Genomic DNA, 24,721 nt, shown 5'->3' with positions numbered 1-24,721 from the left:
GTTGTCGGGTCAGCGATCGTGTTGCCCTGGTGATCGCCGCGGTTCTGCAGCGCTCGCGCCCTATACGGGAGCAGGTTTGCACTCCACCGTGAGGAGCTGCAGCCCCGCGGGCGATCGCAATCAATTGCATGAATCCCCTAACGGCGCCACCAGCAGTGCGCCGCGTCTCCCGTAACGGGGTGTGCCGATACCGCGATCGTTAAATTAAAAAAAAAGTTAAAAAGAAAGAGAACGTGGTGACCCAAACTGCGAGGGAAGCCACCTCGAGCCTGAAGAAAATTTTCGAAGCGGCAGCGGCGCCTTCAATTCGGCGTCATTCGGGCCGTCGTCGAAGGCACAGAGGTAACGTGCATGATACCTTCGCCATTTAATTGTGTCCTCTAGCACGAGCGGGTAGCATGGAGTCCAGAAAAAAAAAATGAAATACAATGAAGTTGGTGAATCACGGCTGCAAGAAATCAATAATAGTAATGTCAAAGAAAGAAGGCCTATATATACGCGCGTGCCGTCTAAAATTGAAATGTTCCTGTCTGCACGCGCCATCTGACCTCTGTGAAGCGCCCTTTGAGATTCTTGGCTGTAAGCGCAGGTTTGAGAATGTTGGCTTAATTTCTGAGGTCGGCCGTTCTTCAGAATTTCGTAATTTATTAGCGTAAGAGTAACGGTATACGGATCATTTAAAAGATCATTTCACATACTAGTCCCTTATTCCGAAGAATGTAGAGGGCTCCATGATGAAGCATACGAGGACTTACAAGGGTAAGTGACAAGAAAACCAAAAACTTATGAAGCAGTACCTACAACAAAATAATAGCTATAAAAACACAGCGATGAATATCTAAAACCCAGAATTCCACGTAATAATACAGGTTAATAAGGCGACAAAAGGAAAAATTTCAGAGCTTTTTACATCGAATCTCCTAACGGCTACTCTCCCCATTATCGGGTCCCACGTGTAGAAAAAAAAAAATCCCGAAGATAGTACAATCCCGGGTGGACCCGCGGCTGAAGTGACGCAGGCGTTAAGCACTCCCCATACGTGGGCCGACCCCGAAGATAGCACAATACCGGGCCGGCTATATCGGCTGCACCCCCGTTTGCTCTCTAATCCACACCGCACACCTTCTTGTCCCTGCACGTTACGTCTGTTATTTGCCGTTTAATCGCTCCCAAAGTCGTAAGTTTAAAATCTAATTTACTCCAATTTTAAATAAAACGTTACTTTATGTACCTCAGCTTCTGTCCTTTTCGTTGGGTCGACTGCAGTGCTGCGACAAACGCTTCGTACGCGCGCATAGATCTCGTATATAGTATGCCTGCACATTCCACTCGGGACGCCAAGCTAAATGCCTGAGGGCTTTGCTATCGGTCACTGATTGGCTAAGTGTGCATACTTTCACCTCATCGCGTGTTCCGATTGCCGGCGCAGATCTCATTTGTTGCAAGAACACACCATCCTGCCCCGCCACGTGCACACAAACACACACACACACATTCGCAACTTCGTTTCGAGATGCGTGAGAAAAGGAGCAACGCGAGGAGTAAGACCCGCTACTCATCGCAGTCACGGACGCGTCCGCTTCGTTTCCTGCCCATTGGGAACGAGCGGTCGGCACGGCACAGCGCTCGTGTGAGAGACAAACCGGTTGGCGTCCGTGTAGGCGCCATTGTTCTTGCTTCTTTGCAATTGTTCTTACTCCTCAGTGCGCTTCGCGCGCTGCCTTGTTTCCATTCGCCCAGCGCGTCCTTGTTCGCAGAGAGCGCGTCCGCTTAATATATACGATCGCCTAAAGCACCAGCAGTTGTCCGGGCTCCTAAGGACAGCCGTAGAGAAGTGTTCGGTAAGACTATAAACCGACGCTAAAGAAGCCTCGTCCACGGACTAATAACGCGTGACTGCGTCAGCCTTGCTTCCGAGGCGGGCCGCCTTCTGCATTCGTCTCCTTTCCGCTTTGCCTCCACACGTCTTCGTTATTTCTTTTCTCTGTTTCTTCCGAGTCGTCGCGGCGCGCTCATAATGTGTTTACCTTGTGGGAGCGGAGAATTAAGCCAGCGCTCGCTGATGCATGCGGGAGCTCTGTGTATGCGTGCAATACTTGCGCTGTATGTATCGCTTTCTCACGCAGACGCCATCGATGGGAGCTCGCTCGACCATGTGCGTGCTCCTAGTCATCGTTCACGGTGCTTCGTGTCTCGACCGTGCATTGATCCTCGCGCGCAAAGCGCAATGTGTAAGCGATTACGCGCACGCCTGCGGACAAAGCATTATATCTAATGGACAGAGAGAATAGCCAAGCCGCGTAATATACCGTTCGGAAAAGCGCCTGAACGTATGCAGTAAATGCGGACGGAGAGTCCGGCAAAGCGGTGTAGGCGCACGGAAGAGCCTTATAGTGTATTGCTATGCTGTAACCAGCCGATCCAGAAATGGGCGGTGCGGCTAAATCTCTTGTCTTCGTCTCAGCATTTAAGCACGGCGTCAGCCAACACCGCCACGCCTTCCCACGTACAGTGTTTGCCAAAAGTTGCAAAGACACTGTGCGCCTGAACGATCGTTTCCTCGGGCTGCCTCACTATATATAGAGTTCGCTGGCGGAGTACCTGCATACGAAACTTGTGACAAAGATGGTACTTGCGCAGAAAAAAAAATACACGGATGCCTGTTATTTGCACGTGCAACTTTTTGTGCGCATACACGCGTATATACGCGCACACACGCGTATAAACGTCCTGTCAAAATACGTTGACCCCGAACTCTCGCCGAATGACATAGACAGGGCCCATCGATTAGGGCGGTATTCTGATTCTGGATGCCGTCCGGTGATTGTGAAGTTCAACAACTTCAAAACCAGAGAAAAAAATTCTGAAGTGTAAAAAGGACATCAAAGACGAAGTCATTCAAGTGACAGAAGATTACTCGTTTGCCACACCCGAAGCACGCAAAAAAACTTATTGGCTTCACCAAATCACTGCCCGGCTCCCCATCTTTTAAGCTAAAATACCACAAGTTGGTCGTGAACGACAGATCCTACATGTATGACCCTGTAAACGATAAGACATTTGAGATTGCCGCAGAACACACCAAGCCGGTAACCCCAGCGCGCGCCTTCGTCTCTCCCCGCTGCATCTAGCTCTTGTAAATCTGCCTAACGGTTACTGAGGGGCAGTGACCGTTTAAGCGCAGCTCAAACATCAGTTTTATTTACTAATATCCTAAGTGACCTCAAAAGACGTACTGAACTCTTCTCTGCCATAAGTGCGTGCTCTGCTGACATCGTCATCCTAACTGAAACTTGGCTGCATGAATACATACGTGATTCTGAGATATTCGATTCATCAAATCAGTTCCACTTGTATCGTTGTGACAGAAAAGATCGGCAAGGTGGTGGCGTACTAATAGCAGTCAGTAAAAAAATAGTCATATTCTCTTCACATAACGTCAAGCATCGAAATTATACGGGTATCTCTTCAACTAGGCTACCGCAGAATAATCCTAGGCGCATGCTATCGACCGCCTAATGCCTCTCCTACATTTGTTGCAGAGCCTCATGATACCATTAATGTCATAGTAACGCGTTACCCTTCGTCATCTATCTTTCTATTAGGTGATTTTAACTTTCCGAGCATCGATTGGTCCTCGGTGCAACCATCCTCCTCTTTGGCGCTATGCAAGGAATTCATTAATTTATGCTCACTGTTCAATCTTACCCAAATTATTACTCAGCCTACAAGAATTACTGAAGTTACAACAAGTGCATTAGACCTCGCACTAACAACATACCCAGAACTGTGTTCAGAAGTAACCTACATGCCCCAGTTAAGCGGCCACTCTTAGCTGAATTTTTCTGTGAGCATTCCCATACAAAAATCTGCTAGTCACGCTAAATTAATACGCATGTATCATTGCACTGATTTCAACAAAGTTAATAATGAACTAGGCTTTTCCTAGCCACCTTTTTCGATGAATTAGACTCGCGATCGGTGAACGCAAACTGGCTCTTATTCAAGAACAAAATCTTAGATCTCACCAGCCGTTTCATGCCTACTTGTGTAATACCTTATCACCTGCGTGCGCCATGGTATAACGCGCATCTTAAGCGCTTGTCTAACCGTAAGAAACGCTTCTTCCGTTCAGTTAAAGAATCGCGCACTGAACACCGTTGGTCCCGTTATCGCTTTGCAGCTTACACTTACAATTTTGCGGTCATGAACGCTAAAGCAAATTACCAGAATAGCACTCTACCAGGTACCGGGTATAAACCCAAGAAAATTTTGGAGCGCCATTAACCCCTCTGAAACGTCTAGAATAATACTAACGAATTCAAGTGACGAACCTATATCTGATACTGCCTGTGCAAATGTACTGAATGATGTTTTTTCGGGCGTTTTTTCAAGTGGTGAAACTGCGGATTTCCCTCAACTGGGCTCATAACTTCCTCCCAATGTGCCCTGTAGTCATCCATCCTGACGATATAGCTAAAATAATTGATAATCTTAAGATATCCTCCAGTGCTGGTGTTGATTGCATTACTACAAAGTTCCTGAAAAGTACTAAAATGTATTCATCGCTTGCCTTAACTAAAATATTTCAGAAGTCATTGGAAAACGGTGAACTAGCGGTCGATTGGAAGACAGGTAAGGTGGTTCCTGTGCATAAATCTGGTGATCAACACTCGGCTTTTAACTACCGGCTCATATCTATTACCAGCATCCCATGCAAAATCTTAGCGCACATACTCTTTTTCACATATTGTCACTTTCCTTGAATCAACCTCTTTTTTTTCATCCTTCTCAGCACGGTTTTAGGAAGTCCTATTCATGCGAAACACAGCTATACTCTTATTCACGCACAAACTTCACGCAATTTTAGACTGCCGCTCGATCGCCTACTGCATGTTTCTAGATTTCGCGAAGGCATTTGATAAGGTTTCCCGTCATCTTTTGTTACTAAAGCTGCGCATGGTAGGATTAGACACTAACATTCTAAAATGGTTTGAAGTGTTCCTTACCCATCGTCAGCAATTTGTTGCCGTCAACAATGTTAATTCCACCGTTCACCCTGTTCTTTCCGGTGTGCCCCAAGGCACCGTCTTGGTCCCCCTGCTTTTTTGATATTTATCAGCGACTTACCCATTAACCTTTCTTGTACTGTACATCTTTTTACCGATGACTGCGTCCTTTCCCGAGAAATAACAAATGATAGTGACAAGCACATGATTCAGTCCGACTTTAACGCTATCTCAACATAGTGCCAAACTTAATTAAAAAATTAAATTATGCGGTTTTACGTGCCAAAACCACTTTCTGATTATGAGGCACGCCGTAGTGGAGGACTCCGGAAATTTCGACCACCTGGGGTTCTTTAACGTGCGCCTAAATCTAAGTACACGGGTGTTTTCGCATTTCGGCCCCATCGAAATTCGGCCGCCGTGGCCGGGATTCGGTCCCGCGACCTCGTGCTCAGCAGCCTAACGCCATAGCCACAGAGCAACTACGGCGGGTCGGTGCAAAACTTGGAATATGACTTTAAATGCTGAAAAGTACAAACTTACGCGCATCTCTCGTGTTAATAGTGAATTGCCAGTATATACTCTTAATGGTGTGCTACTTGATCCTGTTACAAGATATAAGTACCTTGGAATTCATATTACGTCTAACCTTAGCTGGCATGCGTACATTGAGCACATCACTAACAAAGCTAATCGCATGCTCGGATATCTGAGACGTAACGTGCATGCAGCCCCAACTAGCATCAAACTTCTACTCTATACTACACTCGTACGTTCACAGCTAGAATATGCTTCATCAATCTGGGACCCTGGTGTTAAGAGTTTGATCGATCTACTGGAGATGGTACAACATAAATCAGCGCGGTTTATTCTCTGACTTTCATCGTACATCAAGCGTAACCACTATGAAGACTACCCTGGGCCTAACTTCACTTGCATCACGACCCAAATTGCACGCCTGCGCCTTTTTCACAAAATATTTCCTCATGAGCGTATTGGCTACGAGTTACTTCTTCCCATTTCATATATTTCACGCCGCACAGATCACATACATAAGGTAGGCATTTCCACATGCAAAACTAAAACATTCTCGGATTCTTCTATTCCTCGCACGTCATATGACTGGAACCACCTACCTTCCTCAATTGCCACAATTCCTGACCCTGTATTGTTTCGGACTGCTGTCACCGCTTCTATTGAATGATATGTTGTGTTGATCACTTAGAAATTCTAACTTATCTCTGTCTTGGTAATTTATTGTTCTCTGCTGTTTGTATTTTCAGTGTTGTTATGTATTACCCACTCCCATCTGTAATGCTTTGCCCTGAGGGCAAAATAAAATAAATAAATAAATAAATAAATAAATAAATAAATAAATAAATAAATATTTAGCTAGCATGATAAAGGCAGAAGAGGTAGTAAATCACGCGCAAAGGCAGCTGAATTTGGTGTAGAATGTGCCCGCGATAGTTTTTAATTTTGATGAAAGAAGTGTATTTGGCCAACTCAGTTGCCGTGGCAAATAAAGCAATTTCAATTTTTACGGCGAAATAATTCTTCGGGAGAAAAACATTTACAGGCGCACTTTTGGTCTCACCAAATTTGCTTCACTGAGGTCCCTAAGCAAGAAAAAAAAATGTGATGTGGCTGCGGTTCTGAAAGTAAGTGATGGGAACTTATGAGACACGACAAGTTGTGCTTTCGTGCACTTTAGTTCTCCTTTTAGTATTGCTATACGTTTCAACAAGGAGGTTAAAGAAAAACTTTAACCAACAAGGAGGTTAAAGTTTTCCTTTAACCTCCTTGCGTTTCAATGAAGTTGGCTTCAGACTTGATATTGGTTTCCCTTATTCCTCTAGTTGATTTTATCGTGACGGTTGCGACTATATGGCAGCCTTGATGTCAAATGTAGGGTGCCAGTTGCCTGATCCTGAGTTAGTGTGACGCCGTTCCACATTCGCCGCCATGACCACGTGTTGCGCTACAGCTAAATTTTCTGTGTGCGAGCTCTAGTGCGCACAAATACTACAAAAGAGTGGACAGGGGTACACTGCCGTCGCTGTAACTGAATTGTTATAGAAGATCGCACATCTAACGAGGAAGATGTGGGTTCGGCTCACACCGGCGGCAAATTGTCTTTTCGTCCACCAGTGCATTTCTGTACTATTTTTACATTTCACTTGTAGGACACTTATGGTGCATTCGACTGGCTGCTTTCGAGCGGTTTACAGAGTGCTCTCGCAGCTCGCTTTACATTGGGATGGTCGAGCTCTCGGAACACATTCGCCTGGTTTGTTCGGAGCGCCGCGTGCTCCAGCTCGCGGATCCCTCGGAAGCGCTCACCCACCTTCGATCGCGTGGAAGCGCGACCAAGATCCGACAGAAACTCGATCACGAGGTTATACTCCTATTGCTCTGGGAGCAGCTAGCACGTTCTGTAGCATTCTTTTTCCTTGGCTCCAAAGTCGAAATGGCTTCGCATCGCTGCAAATCCAGTTGAAGCGCGGTAGAAGCCAGTCGAACGTACCATTAACTTGCCATGCCTTCCTTATCTTTGTTGTCTGTTAACTTCATGAGAGAGAGAGAGAGAGAGAGAGAGAGAGAGAGAGAGAGAGAGAGAGAGAGAGAGAGAGAGAGAGAACATATATGAAAGGAAGGGAGCTTAACCGGTACTAAGCCTAAGAATATACACGCAGCTGAATGGCGCCTCGGGCTACTCAAAATGTCGTTAGAGCGAGCTCATTGTGAATAAAGCCTGCCTTGTGTGCGCTGGTTTTTTGCACACGTCGTTTCACGTTCTTCGCCGCGTCCTCAAGCAGGCAACGACTATAGACCAGCCATGACCTACTGTAGGCCTTGAAAGGAGAGCATTTATTGCTGTGAGATACCTCGTTATCACTACGGGCGTGTGTTCTAAGTGCCCAGCCGTGCGAGCATGCGTGCGCGCAGTGACTCACGTTGTCGTTTCATTTGTTCTTTTTTGTTGAATAGCCCCCCCCCCTTCCTCAGCGCACACATTTTCCTTTATTGATTTAGAGATAGAAGTCAGTGCTTGCGTGTGCTAACTTGTGTTATTATTTTTTGACGTTGATACAATTTGTGCCCTCTAAACTGTTTATTGGCTCCTAATGTTCCATTTGTTATTTTAATTAGGGATGTACGAAGAGTAATTTTCGAGACCGATTCGAACACGAATAGTGCTAGAAGCGAAGCGAATCAAATCGAATATCGAGTAGTGTTCGAATATTTAAGAGCCGAATAATTAACACACGCGCTGCGTGGGAAATGCGCTGCGTGACAAAGGGCCCGATGTCCCGTATTTCTTTCTGGCCATGTCGTCAGTGCATTGCATTCCGTCTTTGTCACTTGTCTTGTCACCTGCGCTGTTTACCATGGTATTCACAAACCAAATCGACCAATTTCGTGCTCTCTAACAATATCGATTTAAGCGGTATTAGTAAATTACGCTTTTGCAATAGCAATACGGTTACACTTGCTATCAAAGCATGCTTCGCAAGTCCAGAAAAACCACAGAAACGATGGTGAAAGGCAAAGCGACATGAAAGCGACGAGCGACATGAAAGGCAGAGACAGTGCCTTGAAGCTCCTGGATCAGCTTACCAAGACGTCATGGATATTAATTGCGTTACATGGGGATCTAGTTAATAGTTTCTCTGTAAAAGAATTTAATCTATTAATTGCATTGTAAGCGAACTAACTACTCGACGTAGCGAGTTTCGAGATTTACTAAAACTGGTGTAAATAGGATAATATACTTCGATATACGCGACGTCACGTCACATTCACGCGCCAGCGAGGAAGCTTGGGAGCGCAATTCAAGACAGGTAACTCGGCTTTCATTTTCTCCGCTAGTAACCAAAGGTCTTTCGCCGAATTATTCAAAACAAAGCTTCCAAACCGTATCCGTCTCAACTGACTTAGTGCTGTGATTACAATCCACTTCTGTTTCCCGAGCAGGGACAACATGGGCGCTCGCACCTTGATGCTCCTGGCGTTCCTGGCGTCCGCAGCGGCGCTGGCGTCGTGCGCAGCTCAAGATGGCGGCGAGCCAGCGAGACACAGCGTGAAGAAACGGGGCATCCTGGAGAGCATCGCCAGCGGGGCCAGGAGCCTTCGCGACGGGGCCTCCGAATTCTTCGAACGCTCGTGGTGTGAGTGACTCCGAGATTTGACGTTAGAAAAAAAGACGCCGATATGGCGCCTGGGGAGCAGGTGTACGAATAGCAAGTTGTCCTGCAAGCTCCATTCCAAACTATAGCCTCTGTGAGCCCTGATACTGAGGAGGCTTTTGCCTCAGGTATGGACAGTATTGTACATGCGTAAAAGGTCCCCGAAACATTCTCGAACTGATTGTTATAGTGTCGAGCGTTCCAAAGCTTTCGCCCGAGCTCTATAGGACGCTGTAGTATGGACAGCTACAATTTGACTCTGACCGCCGGCAAGTCTTTTAGGGCACTCCAAAACCCCAGTAAAAATGTGCTTTTTGCGTCCCACCACCAGCAGAATGCTGCCGTCGCGGTCGGTGATCGAACCCGCGACCCCACCAACAGAAGGCCGTATAGCCACTGGACTACCACAGTGGCTTGTCTTCTATGCCCGATAAAGTGAGGATGAGGGAACCGCGAAGACATCGGTGATGAAGGTGACATCGAAAGTGAACGTGACTGCGCGCAAGACATCCGATACACGCACTGGACAAATTAAGCATGTGCAGAGTCGAGCATGAGAAATGGGTATCGCTTGAACCCTTATCCGAAGCAAATAAGCTACGTCACTATCTGTAACAAAAAATCGTGTAATAGCACGTCTATCTTACAGGGGCATAACCACACTCCACGACCTTTCAGGTTACGGAGGTAGGTCGTCAGGCACTCATCGAGCGCCCATACGCGTACCGCCGGTCGCACTATGGGCGCTCGATGAGTGCACGTTATTGTGTAAGCGTCCGCTGCATCAGCCTAACTTCTAACACAGGACATCTTTTTCTATAAGGGCGCGCTTGCTCGATGTCAATAGTAAATGGCAGAAAAACGTTGTCCAGGCGCCGGCAATGAAATACATGTCTTGAAGGTGCGGATCTTCATCTTCAAATGCTTACTGATTTGTTGTAGAAAAGGATCCATCATATAGGCGTGCATGTTCGCGGGTGGTATGGAAGATGTTCTACAACTTCAGAAGGCCGATTTGCTGGAACACCCGCTATCCGTCACTCGTGCTGTCACCAGTTCTTTCAATGACACCTCTATATAAGCATTTCAGTTTCGCAAGCTAACGCATTATTACGAAATCACGCAGCTGCTGTTGTGTGTGTCTGTTGTGCGGCCTTTTGCCCTTTTCTTGGGAAGCTGTGACGTTCCCTAAATAGTTTGTCGTGAGTACAAATGAACTGCTGAGAAGGGGACCGTTCATGCAAACGTGCTTCGTTCTATGCCATTCGCAGCCGGAATCAAGGCGGCCTTCACGGACTTCATGAACTGGCTGCGGGGAGTGCCATCGCCCGTGAGTACCACGTGACCCCTCACCCGTCGTGCATACGTTTCGAGTAACCCTAGTTTATGGACGAAACAAAAGCGGTGCACGCAGCAACCGATTTACTTAGTTTTGTCCGACGCACAACAAGCGGAATCAGCTAACGAATCTCTTCACGCGACAACGTGTAATGGTACTTTGAAGGTGGTCTCTTTTATAGTGCTCTGGCAACGCTGCAGCAACAAAATAACGTGCGATTGAGCAACCAAACTTTGCAGACGAGACTAAGGCGGCACCAACATATTTAACGGAGTCTTATTATCACTTTTAGACCTCGATTATTCACGAAATATATAGCCGGAATTCGGTGTTATATACCTTACTATACTTACGGAGTCATGATAACTGAGGTAGCAGCCCATTGTCACGACTCAGAGTTGATGCGTTAGCTCCTCCTGAGTAGTGGCATAAGAGGGTGGAGTCTGGTGCTTGGCTTTCGCAAATTGCCGTCGTGAACGAGACAAAGGCCGGATGGAATCAAGCAAAGGGCAGTAATTTAATGTGATTTCTCAGCAACAAAACAAACTGGCGTCATTAAGTAGTGGATGCGAATATGTTAGACAGAAAAAGTATGAAAGTGACAATTCGAAAGAACGGGTGTAACAATGTTGAACAATTACGATGTCTAATCGCAACGTGAACAATTAACATCAGTTCAACCTACATTTCTAAGCAATAATCGGGAAAGCAAATATTTAGGGTCCACAGAATCAAAAGTGACATACAGCAAACCGGGCGCGCCGACAGTATGTCCCAACCGATGCGGCCCGTAAAAGTGACCCTCGACGTCGACGGCTGGCTTCCACGGCGGCTGGCGGTGTTCGGTGTCGGGGCGTGATGTCGGCCGCTTATTTGCCCGGGAGTTGCTCGGCGTTCGTTTATCGTCCCCGAAGCAGACTAGTGAAGTGTCGGATCGGCCCGCTTTTATAGGCCTCTCGAGGCGTCGGCGTTCACCTCTTGACGTCTAGACATGGCTCACACACGCGCACACTGGCTCTCGCCGTAGTTCGGACTCCACTGGCGGTCACCTTCACCGGCAGTCAATTTAATCACACTCAAAACAATAGCTGCCGACGAAGCCGGCTTCACGTAGGCCGGGCGTGCTTCCACCGTGGCTCAGACTCTGCTAGCGGTCACCTTCGCTGGCAAGCAATTTAATAGCACACAAAACAACAGCCACGGATGCACCCAGCCTCACGTAGCCCTGGTGTGTAGCCACCATGGTTTCGACCCTACCAGCGGTCACCTTCTCCGGCGAACAATTTAATCACACACAAAACAGCAGTCCCGAACGCACATAGCTCAACGTGCTCTGGATGTACCCAAGATCCCGTTCCCTACCATTTGCGAAACGGTGCGGCACGTAGGATTGCGGCCCATTCTTTAAGAAGCGATGCTTAATAGGCGTGTATACATAGGATGCAGGGGTGGAGAATTGAGGAAATAACGCGACTTTTGTGACAACCATGCAGACTCTTCAACACACTATTGTTCTTGAACTGTAAATATAGAGGAAGTGAAAAACGAGTTCCCGAGTAAAACGTAGTACAGAGAGCAAGTTTCGGAACTATTACTTATTCTGTAATGTAACTTTCTCGTGTATTCCGTTATTATAGCGACTATTGTGCTTATTCTTGGTTAATGGCTTGTTATTGAAGAAAAGAAAGCTTATTCTTCTGACTTTTCATGTGTGCTACACGAAACGACTTACATGGTGTTTATCGCAACTTTGCAAGCGCTTTGAACGAATGAATTCTGGCGTTTTCGTGCCGAAACCACGATTTGATTATGACGCACGCCGTAGTTGAGGAATGCGGATTCATTTTGACTACCAGGGGGTACTTAACGTGCCCCCTATGCACGGGACACAGACGTTCTTGCATTTCGCCCCCATCGAAAGGCGGCAAGCGTTTTCACGTCAATGTGTACTAAATTTATTCTTTGTCACCGGTAGGGTGGGTCTCCGCAGGTATGTGCTGTGTGATGTACAATGTCATGGTGAAGTTCAATAAACTCGAACTGAAGTGGGTACCTTTATTAGTTACGGCGCTCCGATACAGGTGTGCTATTTTGACACAGATACAGATGCGCAATATCTTGGGTGCGCTACCTTTAGCCAAGGTCATTACAGACGACGCAACATGAAGCGTTTCGGCCACTCTAACAAGCGAGTTAGGCTAACTTGGCAGTCTGTAAAGCATAATTACTGAATAATTATTAACCAGCTTCGCAAGCCCTATAATTTAAGGAATATCTTCTAACGATGAAGCTTCAAAGCATATTTAGCGTTATTTAACTTTATATGTATTGCACATATCTTTTTCCACAAGGAAAATCCGCTAGATAAGAACAAGAAAAGAACCTACGTGACTACCCGCGTGGCGCCTCCATCGCAATGAACTCAAATATGCTGCCTTATAAACTAACGCTTTGCGCGTTAAGCGCTGCTGCTGAAGAAAAAGTGTCAGTCAAGTGGCGACGCACATCGTTGTTTATTTTGTCTGTTTTTCATGTTTATTATTCACTTAATTCGTATCTTAATGTTATCGTCTTTCACGCAAATGTACGATGACGCTATCCTTGACCGTCTCGCAACGTAAGAGGCGCTCGTTGTTTTCTTCAGAAGCCTCGTGCAGCCATGCACGCATCTGTGTTGGGTGACTCTTCCGCTAGAGCCCCCAAAACGCTGCTCTACGTCCCGCGTAGCTCCTCGCGAGCGCGATACGAATCGAGCATTTCGGCGAGACGGGTCTCGCTAGTTTCGGCCGTCTTCTTGGCGTGGCTGGTGCCCTGCCTCTCAGTGGCCCCTCCGATGCGCTTAGCCTCGGCGCGCTTGCGTTTTCCTCTCTTCAGTGTCTACAATTGTTTTTCGACGCGGCGGCATGTTGTCGTTCCGCATCCCCTCTCAGACACTGAGAGATACCGAGTCACGTTAGGGCGTTGGCGAGACCGGCCAGTGAGTAGTACAAGTCAGTGAGGCCGGCGCGTCGCTTTTGCCTCCGCGTGCACGCTTCTCCGAACGAGCTCTCCTCCCTCTCGAATTCTAGGATTCCTTGATGCGCGCTCCCTGCTTCACGCCGTGCGCGGCGACGCGTGCGCAGCGAGAAGTGCTATCGATGATGATGGTGGTGATGATGTTTATTGGCATCCTTCTTTGAAACGGGGCACGCACAATGTGTCACCTAACCTGCCCAATTAAACCAGGTTTTACTACATCTACTGTTATTTAGCCTTTCGCCGACCTGATCTCGATCTTAACTTTCGCATTTAAAACCTCTGTCGCTGCATTTTACCGTTACCTGCGCTTGCAATGGCTCCAGTTCTATTCATCTCATTATTGCTTTTTTTTGTCCCCAATCCTCTAATCGTGTCTGTTGTCCGCGTGCAGCCAGCTAGCTCGGGCCTCAAATCGCGAGGCACTCCCCTTTACCTTCCTGAACTCTTCATTTTTTTCTTGCCGTGTTTGTAAATCTCCATGGTACTTTGTTTCCATCGGATGGATGGATGGATGGATGGATGGATAAGGCTGAATTCTTTAAATCGGGCGGCGGCACACGCCACCTAGCCGTGACTAATAAAATATTTTGTACTTAGTGGTAGGGTGAAATTTCACTCTTGCCTTGATTTTAGCCACCAATCAGATAACCTTTGTTTGGTTATTTCTACGCCATTTGGCGGAGGGCACGGCAGTTAGATTGCATTTGGCCGCGGCACGGCAGGAGCCGACAACGACACAAAGACTCGAATCCCAGCTAGTTTACGGCTATACTTACACTCGTTTTTTATTATATCCTTAGTTGCTAACTATTGGTATACGTATTCTTAACATGATGAGGTATATAATTTAACATCCTTGTCGTGTTCATACGACATCTACAAGTCACCCAACGGACCGTTTTTTTCTATAAGTGGTTACAAGATACCCAGATCTCATATGCACCAAATCCTTCTGAGGTCGGCTGAGAAGACATTGTCTTCGACATGACGGGGCTGCGACCACATCGCATTCTTCACTATAAGCTTGTCGATATCGTGAACACTCGTGCCTGTTACCTACAACATAGAAAGGGAGCCTGAATGTCGCAGCAAACGCTTGCGTCGCTGCCCTATCACTTTGAAGTTCACTATAACTTCACTTATTATTCACTATTTATAAATCACTATCGCTGTAGCGTTTGAGCATCACTGCAACAATAACGGACAATTAGCAGGGGAAGAAAGCATTCATGTATACCAAGAACCAAAAACAGTCGGTAAAATGAGAACGGTTCTTTCAAAGTGTTTCCCCTCCCTCTCTCACTCTTGCTTTCTCATGCAGGATGAAGTTTTCCGACCTCCCGCTCCACCGGCGTCCGAAAAATCATACGACGGCGAACCAGACACTGGGTTCGGCTTCGAGCACCCGCACCACGCCGAGCCTTGCCCCGACTCCAAGGCGCACCCCACCGCCGGCCCGACCACGCAGGGCAGCACGGAAAGCGGCACGCTCTCGAAGTCTACGGGACCCGCCAGCACAGCGACCGAGGCGGTCGACGAGGAAGCAGAGACCAGAGTCAGCGAGCCGTCATCGTCAGCGGCTCCGCCCGCTTCGGTGGTGACCACTACGCGAGCCCCCAGCCTACAGACAACCGCAGAACCGGCGGCTGCAGAAACAGTCGGTCCACGTGTTGCCGGAGGAGACTTGGGTGCGCCTCAGATAACCGACACGGTGCAGGAGAGCACGGACGCTCCGCAAACTACGTCGGAGACAACGACGAGCGAGACGGTGAGCGTGTCGGTGACTCGCGACTTCGCTGCGCCCACGGCCACGGACAAGACGCCGGTGCCGTCCATCGACTCGACGAGCAGCCCGACGCTGCCGCCGGAAGAAGACCCCTTTGAGAACGACATCGACGCCGAGCCATCGTCCAAGGAACCTCCGCCGTCGAGACGAAGGGGAAATGAACCGGGCTTCGTAATCTCCGACGGGCGCTAATCGTAACACTCGTGAAGACTGCGCGGTCCACGGTCTTGTCCAGGACTCCTCGCGTAGCCATGTCGAAGGTGTTTTGACAAGTCCCGATCGTTCGCTCCGCAGTTCAGCACCGCCGAACGGACTGCCGTCTGAGAAGGCCACATCGAGTGCGGCAGCATACGGCATTACACGCAGGTTCTGCGTCTCCTTTGTTGAACTCGTCAGTTTGTGTTGGCAGGCTCCAAGGCGCAAAACAGAGTTTTTGGTGGTGCTTACCCACAGATCCCGCTTGCGGCAGCGTATATTTGTACCTTGGTGTGTCTCTATCCGCACGCGTGTGTACAGCAAGTGATAATTCAAGAATGCAGGAGTGGCCAAAAAAGGTGTGCTAAGTTTGTTGCACGTCATTTTGCGATGGAAATGGAGCTCCCTTACGTCTCGCACCGACACGGGACACAACGGGCCTCCTTGCATCAGCATGTATGCGCAAACTCGGTGCGGTTAGGCACCGGCCGGTTACTGGCAAGATGGCGTTGCGGCTGTGTCAACAAATCTGCCGACGCCAGCCGCTGGGGCTACCACGCAAACGAGACGATTTTCTGAACAGCAAAATAGGCGCGCCGGTTTCATGTCTGGCATGAACTCTATGCTTGCTCAAACCTGATAAGCAAAGCATTGTCCGACCCACATCAGTGTTAGAACTCGCACGCATGCATACGGCTATGGCCTGTCAGGAGGGCGCGCCTGCTCAGACACCAGACGCGCGCTTCAGACTGGCCATGATACGGCGTGCACATTTGTAATATATGTCTGCGTAGAACCTGGAAACCACTGCATCGAGACAAACACTGGCTAGCGGTCATCGTGAATGCTCAACGTTTCCTATGTATACATTATGTGATTCCCCCGCTCGCTAGGCTGTGTGTCTGGCGTTGTTGTCGGTATGGGAAGCTTTCAGTTCCAGTGCATGGACAGCAGGAAAGGCAGGCACAGGCGGCGCAGGCGATGGTCAACAAACGCACGCTCGAGGAAAGACACCGAAGAGATACACGGGCATTGAGCAGGCACACTGCATCCGCACCCGTGGCATACGTGGCATACGTGGGGTGGCGACCCAACACGCGCGTTTTGGAATGGCGCGGTCTTAGCCTATAATGAAAGCATGCTACGGGTACCTGCGCCAAAGAGAGATCTAAAATTGCTAGGGATGTCCCATGAGGGACGATGGTTGGCTTCCATTTGAAATGGAAACACTGGCGCACGCATGCAGAAGTTAGGCGAGAACGAGTGATCCACAAAGATCGGCTGGGGCCTACCCATTCCCTGAAATGTTCTCACTTCTGCATTCTTGACCTGTTAATGACTATAAGAATTTATCTATGGAGCGACTGTCGCTGTAGAAACGGTATCGGCCGCCCTTTGACGATATAGTGTACAGGTAAGTAGCGCCTGTAAAAGTGGCTCAGTGGAAGGCTGTTTAATTTGCCAGCCGAGACACTGTCTACGCCGACACTTTGACAAGAAAGCCCATAGGGGATGTTTGAAAAAAAAATGTGCACGTTCCTACCAATTCCACAAAAACAGCCATTGCCATTAGTCATTAGGTATTTTATTGCGCACCGCTTTATCCTATGCGCTTTTCGCTTCTCCAAGAAAATCGCGTGCCTTACGTCACATCCAGACGTGGTACGGACAAAAATGAAACGCCATCACTGCGCGGCGTACGGTAGCCTGAACGTGCTTTGTTTCATGATTACCATGTGAGACATCAGGGCATATTGGGATGTGTCACATGGGATGCCCCTTAGAGGCTCTTGCAATACCAACGTATGTCAGGCGGTGTTTTTTTAAACATTGCCCGATTCCGGTACACTTACTCTTTTGAACGGGTGAAAGCAATACTCCTCAGATCCCTCTCGACAGCAGATCTGAGGCTGTGGAAGTGACACGGGAAATACCGTACAGTTTCGTAAGTGCAATGCATCTTTCGAGCCATCCATGCGTCTTGTCATTTAACTTTACGTTCGAAGGCCTGTATTAAATATATAAGTGCACGGGCGGCGCGATGCACAGGTTTTTCTGCTTGCGTTCTGGAAGAAGAGGGAGAATGGGGGAGGGGGTTAAAGAGGGCAAGGCAGCGCCTTTCTCAGCGATAAGCAATCTTCCTTTGAAGACGGACCCCCGTAACAGATTCCATGAACTTAGAAACTCCTAAATAAATTGCCGTAGCAGTTGTGCAATAGAGAAATCTCCTGTCTCGTTCATTTTTTGCCCACATATAGAGAAAGATCATCGACCAACGCCTCGATACGATGACTTAAGTGTGCCTCAATACAGGTAAGTAGCGCATCACTGCCGCTACGTATACGTTAACCCGACAAAGTTGGTGTGGGGCGGCTTCTCGGGAGGAAAACCGATTGTCGGGTGCATGTAAACGCTAGCAGTTTGGGCCGAGCCGAGTTCAGTCAAGCCGCATGAAACGGGTGGGTTGACCCGACTCTTCCCACCCGCTTGCTCAGACTTCCAACTCCACCTACTCTCGTAAACGCAGATATTGAGAGGAGGATTCGATAGCGTCGGGCAATTGCCAGCATGCGCGTGCCGTGTCAATCGAGAACGGCCGCTCACGGACGTGAGGCAGGAAATAAGATGAATGGAATAGAAAGATCAGAGCGAAAAAACAGTCGCCCCTGATTAAATCCTTTTAAAGAATTCGGCGTAAAAGATTTTCACAATCGACATTCCGATCACTCGATTTCATTAGCTGTGAAACTCGTAATCATGATCAGCCTGTTTTATGTCCACTGCAGGACGAAGGCTTCTCCCTGCGATCTCCAATTACCCCTGTCCTGCGCCAACCGACTCCAACTAGCGCCCACGAATTTCTTAATTTCATCGCTCCACCTAGTCTTCTGCCGTCCTCGACTGCGTTTCCCTTCTCTCGGTACCTATTCTGTAACCCTAGTGGTCCAACGGTTATCTAACCGGCGCATTACATGACCTGCCCAGCTCCAGTTTTTCTCTTCATGTCAATTAGAATATCGTCTACACACGTTTCTTCTTGGATCCAAACTTCTCTTTTTCTGTCTCTTGACGTTATGCCTAGCAATGTCCGTTCCATCGCTCTTCGCGCGGTCCTAGGCCTAGTAAGAGAATGTCCAAATGGCCCGAGCCCGGCCTGTCGGGCCCGGCCCGGGCTTTCGGGCCCACCCGAGCCCATGCACAGCTCTAATACAGTATAGTACCAATGGACATGATTTGCCACGAACCCTTAACGTTACCGAGCATCTTAGGTCCAATGCCCGGCCCTTCAAAACAGCGACGGGTTTTGGATTTATTGTTCAAATACCTGACAGAAATAGGTCAAATAGGAAAGCTTTAAAAATTACATCCTTCCAATGCAAAAGCCTAAATTTACCCGCCATGTCACCTGTAAATATTAGTATTAGGTCCACTCGGACATTTCATATTTATTTTTATCCTCTTTCTCTCCCACTCTTTTCTGGAATCTTTTAATCCCATTCCCCATCCCTATACAGAGTAGCATGCCAGCGGTTATATACGCGCCGGCAAAATTCTCTGTTTTTCTAATAAAGAGCCCTGTCCATCTCTCACCTTTCGGAAGGACACCCTGCTTAAACAAAAGCTGCGACAACCCTAATCTAGCAGTCAGAAGCTAACATATTGACAGGCGGTGAAATAAAGCAATAGGGTCAGAATATTTTCACGGAAAAATACAATCCGGAAGTCCAAGACCGGCTCGTCCGCATGGCTAAATATGCCGCCGGGGCCCAATGGCTCCTGGCTGCCATCTAAAGGGAGAAGAAGACAGAAGATCTCCCCATCGCTTCCCTTGCCCTTGACTCCATCCCGGGCAAACAATAAAGTTGTTCTCTCTCTCCATCTCCTTCTCTGTCAGATTAATTTTCTCGCAAAACGAAAAAAAAAAAGGTAAGCCTACAGCCTATGAAAATAAAGATTCAGCTAGATGCCATAAGGTGTCTCAAAGGTGCTGGTTATTCACATAAATCACTCGGCACGCACTGCTGACGCTGATTTGCGCGATAAATAAAGGAATAAACTGACATTAATATTCTCGGAAAAATTAAAAAACATAGTAGCCCATCAAAATATCGATTCAGCAAGGTTCCATAAGTTCTATCGTAAGTGCTGGTTCTTCGCATAAATCACTCGGCACGCACGCGCTGAAGCTGATTTACGCGATGAATAAAGGAATAGACTCAAATTATTTTTCTCGGAAATATGAAAAAATGCTAAGCCTATAGCCCATGAAAATATCGATTTAGGAAGGTCCCATAGGTTCTATCATAGGTGCCGGATCTTCGCATAAACCACTCGGCACGCACGTGCTGAGGCTTATTTACGCGATAAATAAAGGAATAGACTCAAATTATTTTTCTCGGAAATATGAAAAATGCTAAGCCTATAGCCCATGAAAATATCGATTTAGGAAAGTCCCATAAGTTCTATCATGGGTGCTGGATCTTCGCATAAACCACTCGGCACGCACGTGCTGAGGCTTATTTACGCGATAAAAAAACGAATAGACTCAAGTGATTTTTCTCGGAAATATGAAAAAATGGTAAGCCTATAGCCCATGAAAATATCGATTCAGCAAGGTCCCATAGGTGCTATCATAGGTGCCGGATCGTCGCATAAACCACTCGGCACGCACATGCTGAGGCTTATTTACGCGATAAATAAAGGAATAGACTCAAATTATTTTTCTCGGAAATATGAAAAAATGCTAAGCCTATAGCCCATGAAAATGAAGATTTAGGAAGGTTGCATAGGTTCTATTACAGATGCCGGATCTTCGCATAAACCACTCGGCACGCACGTGCGGAGGCTTATTTACGCGATAAATAAAGGAATAGACTCAAATTATTTTTCTCGGTAATATGAAAAATGCTAAGGCTATAGCCCATGAAAATATCGATTTAGGAAGGCCCCATAAGTTCTATCATAGGTGCCGGAACTTCGCATAAACCACTCGGCACGCACGTGCTGAGGCTTATTTACGCGATAAATAAAGCAATACACCCAAATTATTGTTCTCAGAAATATGAAAAAATGCTAAGCCTATAGCCCATGAAAATATTGATTTAGGAAAGTCGCATAGGTTCTATCATAGGTGCCGGATCTTCGCAAAAACCACTCGGCACGCACATTCTGAGGCTTATTTACGCGATAAATAAAGCAATAGACCCAAATTATTTTTCTCAGAAATATGAAAAAATGCTAAGCCTATAGCCCATGAAAATATCGATTTAGGAAGGTCGCATAGGTTCTATCATAGGTGCCGGATCTTCGCAAAACCCACTCGGCACGTACGTTCTCACGCTTTTTTACGCGATAAATAAAGCAATAGACCCAAATTATTTTTCTCAGAAATATGAAAAAATGCTAAGCCTATAGCCCATGAAAATATCGATTTAGGAAGGTCCCATAGGTTCTATCATAGGTGCCAGATCTTAGCATAAACCACTCGGCACGCACGTGCTGAGGCTTTTTTACGCGATAAATAAACGAATAGACTCAAATTATTTTTCTCGGAAATATGAAAAATGCTAAGCCTATAGCCCATGAAAATATCGATTTAGGAAGGTCCCATAGGTTCTATCATAGGTGCCGGATCTTAGCATAAACCCCTCGGCACGCACGTGCTGAGGCTTATTTACGCGATAAATAAAGGAATAGACTCAAATTATTTTTCTCGGAAATATGAAAAATGCTAAGCCTATAGCCCATGAAAATGAAGATTTAGGAAGGTCCCATAAATTTTATCATGGGTGCCGGAACTTCGCATAAACCACTCGGCACGCACGTGCTGAGGCTTATTTACGCGATAAATAAAGGAATAGACTCAAATTATTTTTCTCGGAAATCTGAAAAATGCTAAGACTATAGCCCATGAAAATATCGATTTAGGAAGGTCCCATAAGTTCTATCATAGGTGCCGGAACTTCGCATAAACCACTCCGCGCGCACGTGCTGAGGCTTATTTACGCGATAAATAAAGCAATAGACCCAAATTATTTTTCTCAGAAATATGAAAAAATGCTAAGCCTATAGCCCATGAAAATATCGATTTAGGAAGGTCCCATAGGTTCTATCATAGGTGCCGGATCTTCGCATAAAGCATTCGGTACGCACGTGCTGAGGCTTATTTACGCGATAAATAAAGCAATAGACCCAAATTATTTTTCTCAGAAATATGAAAAAATGCTAAGCCTATAGCCCATGAAAATATCGATTTAGAAAGGTCCCATAGGTTGTATCATAGGTGCCGGAACTTCGCATAAACCATTCGGTACGCACGCGCTGAGGCTTATTTACTTGATAAATAAAGGAAAAGACTCAAATTATTTTTCTCGGAAATATGAAAAATGCTAAGCCTATAGCTCATGAAAATATCGATTTAGGAAGGTCCCATAAGTGCTATCATAGCTGCCGGAACTTCGCATAAACCACTCGGCACGCACGTGCTGAGGCTTATTTACGCGATAAATAAAGCAATAGACCCAAATTATTTTTCTCCGAAATATGAAAAAATGCTAAGCCTATAGCCCATGAAAATATCGATTTAGGAAGGTCCCATAAATTCTATCATAGGTGCCGGATCTTCGCACAAATCACTCGGCACGCACGCCCTGAGGCTTATTTACGCGGTAAATAAAGCAATAGACCCAAATTATTTTTCTCAGAAATATGAAAAAATGCTAAGCCTGTAGCCCATGAAAATATCGATTTAGGAAGGTCCCATAGGTGCTACTACAGATGCCGGATTTTCGCATAAACCACTCGGCACGCACGTGCGGAGGCTTATTTACCCGATAAATAAAGGAATAGACTCAAATTATTATTCTCAGAAATATGAAAAAATGCTAATCCTGTAGCCCATGAAAATATCGATTTAGGAAGGTCCCATAGGTGCTATCATAGGTGCCGGATCGTCGCATAAACCACTCGGCACGCCCATGCTGTGGCTTATTTACGCGATAAATAAAGGAATAGATTCAAGTTATTTTTCTCGGAAATATGAAAAAATGCTAAGCCTATAGCCCATGAAAATGAAGATTTATGAAGGTTGCATAGGTTCTATCACAGATGCCGGATCTTCGCATAAACCACTCGGCACGCACGTGCGGAGGCTTATTTACGCGATAAATAAAGGAATAGACTCAAATTATTTTTCTCGGAAATATGAAAAATGCTAAGGCTATAGCCCATGAAAATATCGATTTAGGAAGGCCCCATAAGTTTTATCATAGGTGCCGGAACTTCGCATAAACCACTCGGCACGCACGTGCTGAGGCTTATTTACGCGATAAATAAAGCAATAGACCCAAATTATTGTTCTCAGAAATATGAAAAAATGCTAAGCCTATAGCCCATGAAAATATCGATTTAGGAAAGTCGCATAGGTTCTATCATAGGTGCCGGATCTTCGCAAAAACCACTCGGCACGCACGTTCTGAGGCTTATTTACGCGATAAATAAAGCAATAGACCCAAATTATTTTTCTCAGAAATATGAAAAAATGCTAAGCCTATAGCCCATGAAAATATCGATTTAGGAAGGTCGCATAGGTTCTATCATAGGTGCCGGATCTTCGCAAAACCCACTCGGCACGCACGTTCTCACGCTTATTTACGCGGTAAATAAAGCAATAGACCCAAATTATTTTTCTCAGAAATATGAAAAAATGCTAAGCCTATAGCCCATGAAAATATCGATTTAGGAAGGTCCCATAGGTTCTATCATAGGTGCCGGATCTTAGCATAAACCACTCCGCACGCACGTGCTGAGGCTTTTTTACGCGATAAATAAAGCAATAGACCCAAATTATTTTTCTCAGAAATATGAAAAAATGCTAAGCCTATAGCCCATGAAAATATCGATTTAGGAAGGTCCCATAGGTTCTATCATAGGTGCCGGATCTTAGCATAAACCACTCGGCACGCACGTGCTGAGGCTTTTTTACGCGATAAATAAACGAATAGACTCAAATTATTTTTCTCGGAAATATGAAAAATGCTAAGCCTATAGCCCATGAAAATATCGATTTAGGAAGGTCCCATAGGTTCTATCATAGGTGCCGGATCTTAGCATAAACCACTCGGCACGCACGTGCTGAGGCTTATTTACGCGATAAATAAAGGAATAGACTCAAATTATTTTTCTCGGAAATATGAAAAATGCTAAGCCTATAGCCCATGAAAATGAAGATTTAGGAAGGTCCCATAAATTCTATCATGGGTGCCGGAACTTCGCATAAACCACTCGGCACGCACGTGCTGAGGCTTATTTACGCGATAAATAAAGCAATAGACCCAAATTATTTTTCTCAGAAATATGAAAAAATGCTAAGCCTATAGCCCATGAAAATATCGATTTAGAAAGGTCCCATAGGTTGTATCATAGGTGCCGGAACTTCGCATAAACCATTCGGTACGCACGCGCTGAGGCTTATTTACGTGATAAATAAAGGAAAAGACTCAAATTATTTTTCTCGGAAATATGAAAAATGCTATGCCTATAGCTCATGAAAATATCGATTTAGGAAGGTCCCATAAGTGCTATCATAGCTGCCGGAACTTTTTATAAACCACTCGGCACGCACGTGCTGAGGCCTATTTACGCGATAAATAAAGGAATAGACTCAAATTATTTTTCTCGGAAATCTGAAAAATGCTAAGACTATAGCCCATGAAAATATCCATTTAGGAAGGTCCCATGAGTTCTATCATAGGTGCCGGAACTTCGCATAAACCACTCCGCACGCACGTGCTGAGGCTTATTTACGCGATAAATAAAGCAATAGACCCAAATTATTTTTCTCAGAAATATGAAAAAATGCTAAGCCTATAGCCCATGAAAATATCGACTTAGGAAAGTCCCATAGGTTCTATCATGGGTGCTGGAGCTTCGCATAAACCTCCTGGCACGCACGTGCTGAGGCTTATTTACGCGATAAATAAAGCAATAGACCAAAATTATTTTTCTCACAAATATGAAAAAAGGGTAAGCCTATAGCCCATGAAAATATGGACTCAGCAAGGTCCCATAAGTTCTATCATAGCTGGCGGATGTTCGCAAAAAACACTCGGCACGCACGTGCTGAGGCTTATTTGCGCGATAAATAAAGCAATAGACCCAAATTATTCTTCTCAGAAATATGAAA

At 46.2% G+C, this 24,721-nt stretch overlaps 1 protein-coding gene across 1 annotated transcript; it reads left to right on the top strand.

Moving 5' to 3' along the window:
* The first annotated feature begins 232 nt into the window (after positions 1–232).
* LOC142583095 (uncharacterized) lies at positions 233–18,585 on the top strand. The gene is made up of 4 exons (XM_075693394.1): positions 233–342; positions 8,988–9,181; positions 10,471–10,529; positions 14,878–18,585. Exons 2-4 carry the CDS (start codon positions 8,995–8,997, stop codon positions 15,532–15,534), a joined length of 903 nt encoding a protein of 300 aa, XP_075549509.1. The 5' UTR covers positions 233–342; positions 8,988–8,994; the 3' UTR covers positions 15,535–18,585.
* Positions 18,586–24,721: the final 6,136 nt, after the last annotated feature.

This window comes from Dermacentor variabilis, chromosome 5, assembly GCF_050947875.1.
Source record: "Dermacentor variabilis isolate Ectoservices chromosome 5, ASM5094787v1, whole genome shotgun sequence".
NCBI classification, from domain to species: Eukaryota; Metazoa; Arthropoda; class Arachnida; order Ixodida; family Ixodidae; genus Dermacentor; species Dermacentor variabilis.
The sequence above is the reverse complement of the archived record's forward strand: the minus strand, read 5'-3'. Positions and strand labels throughout refer to the sequence as shown.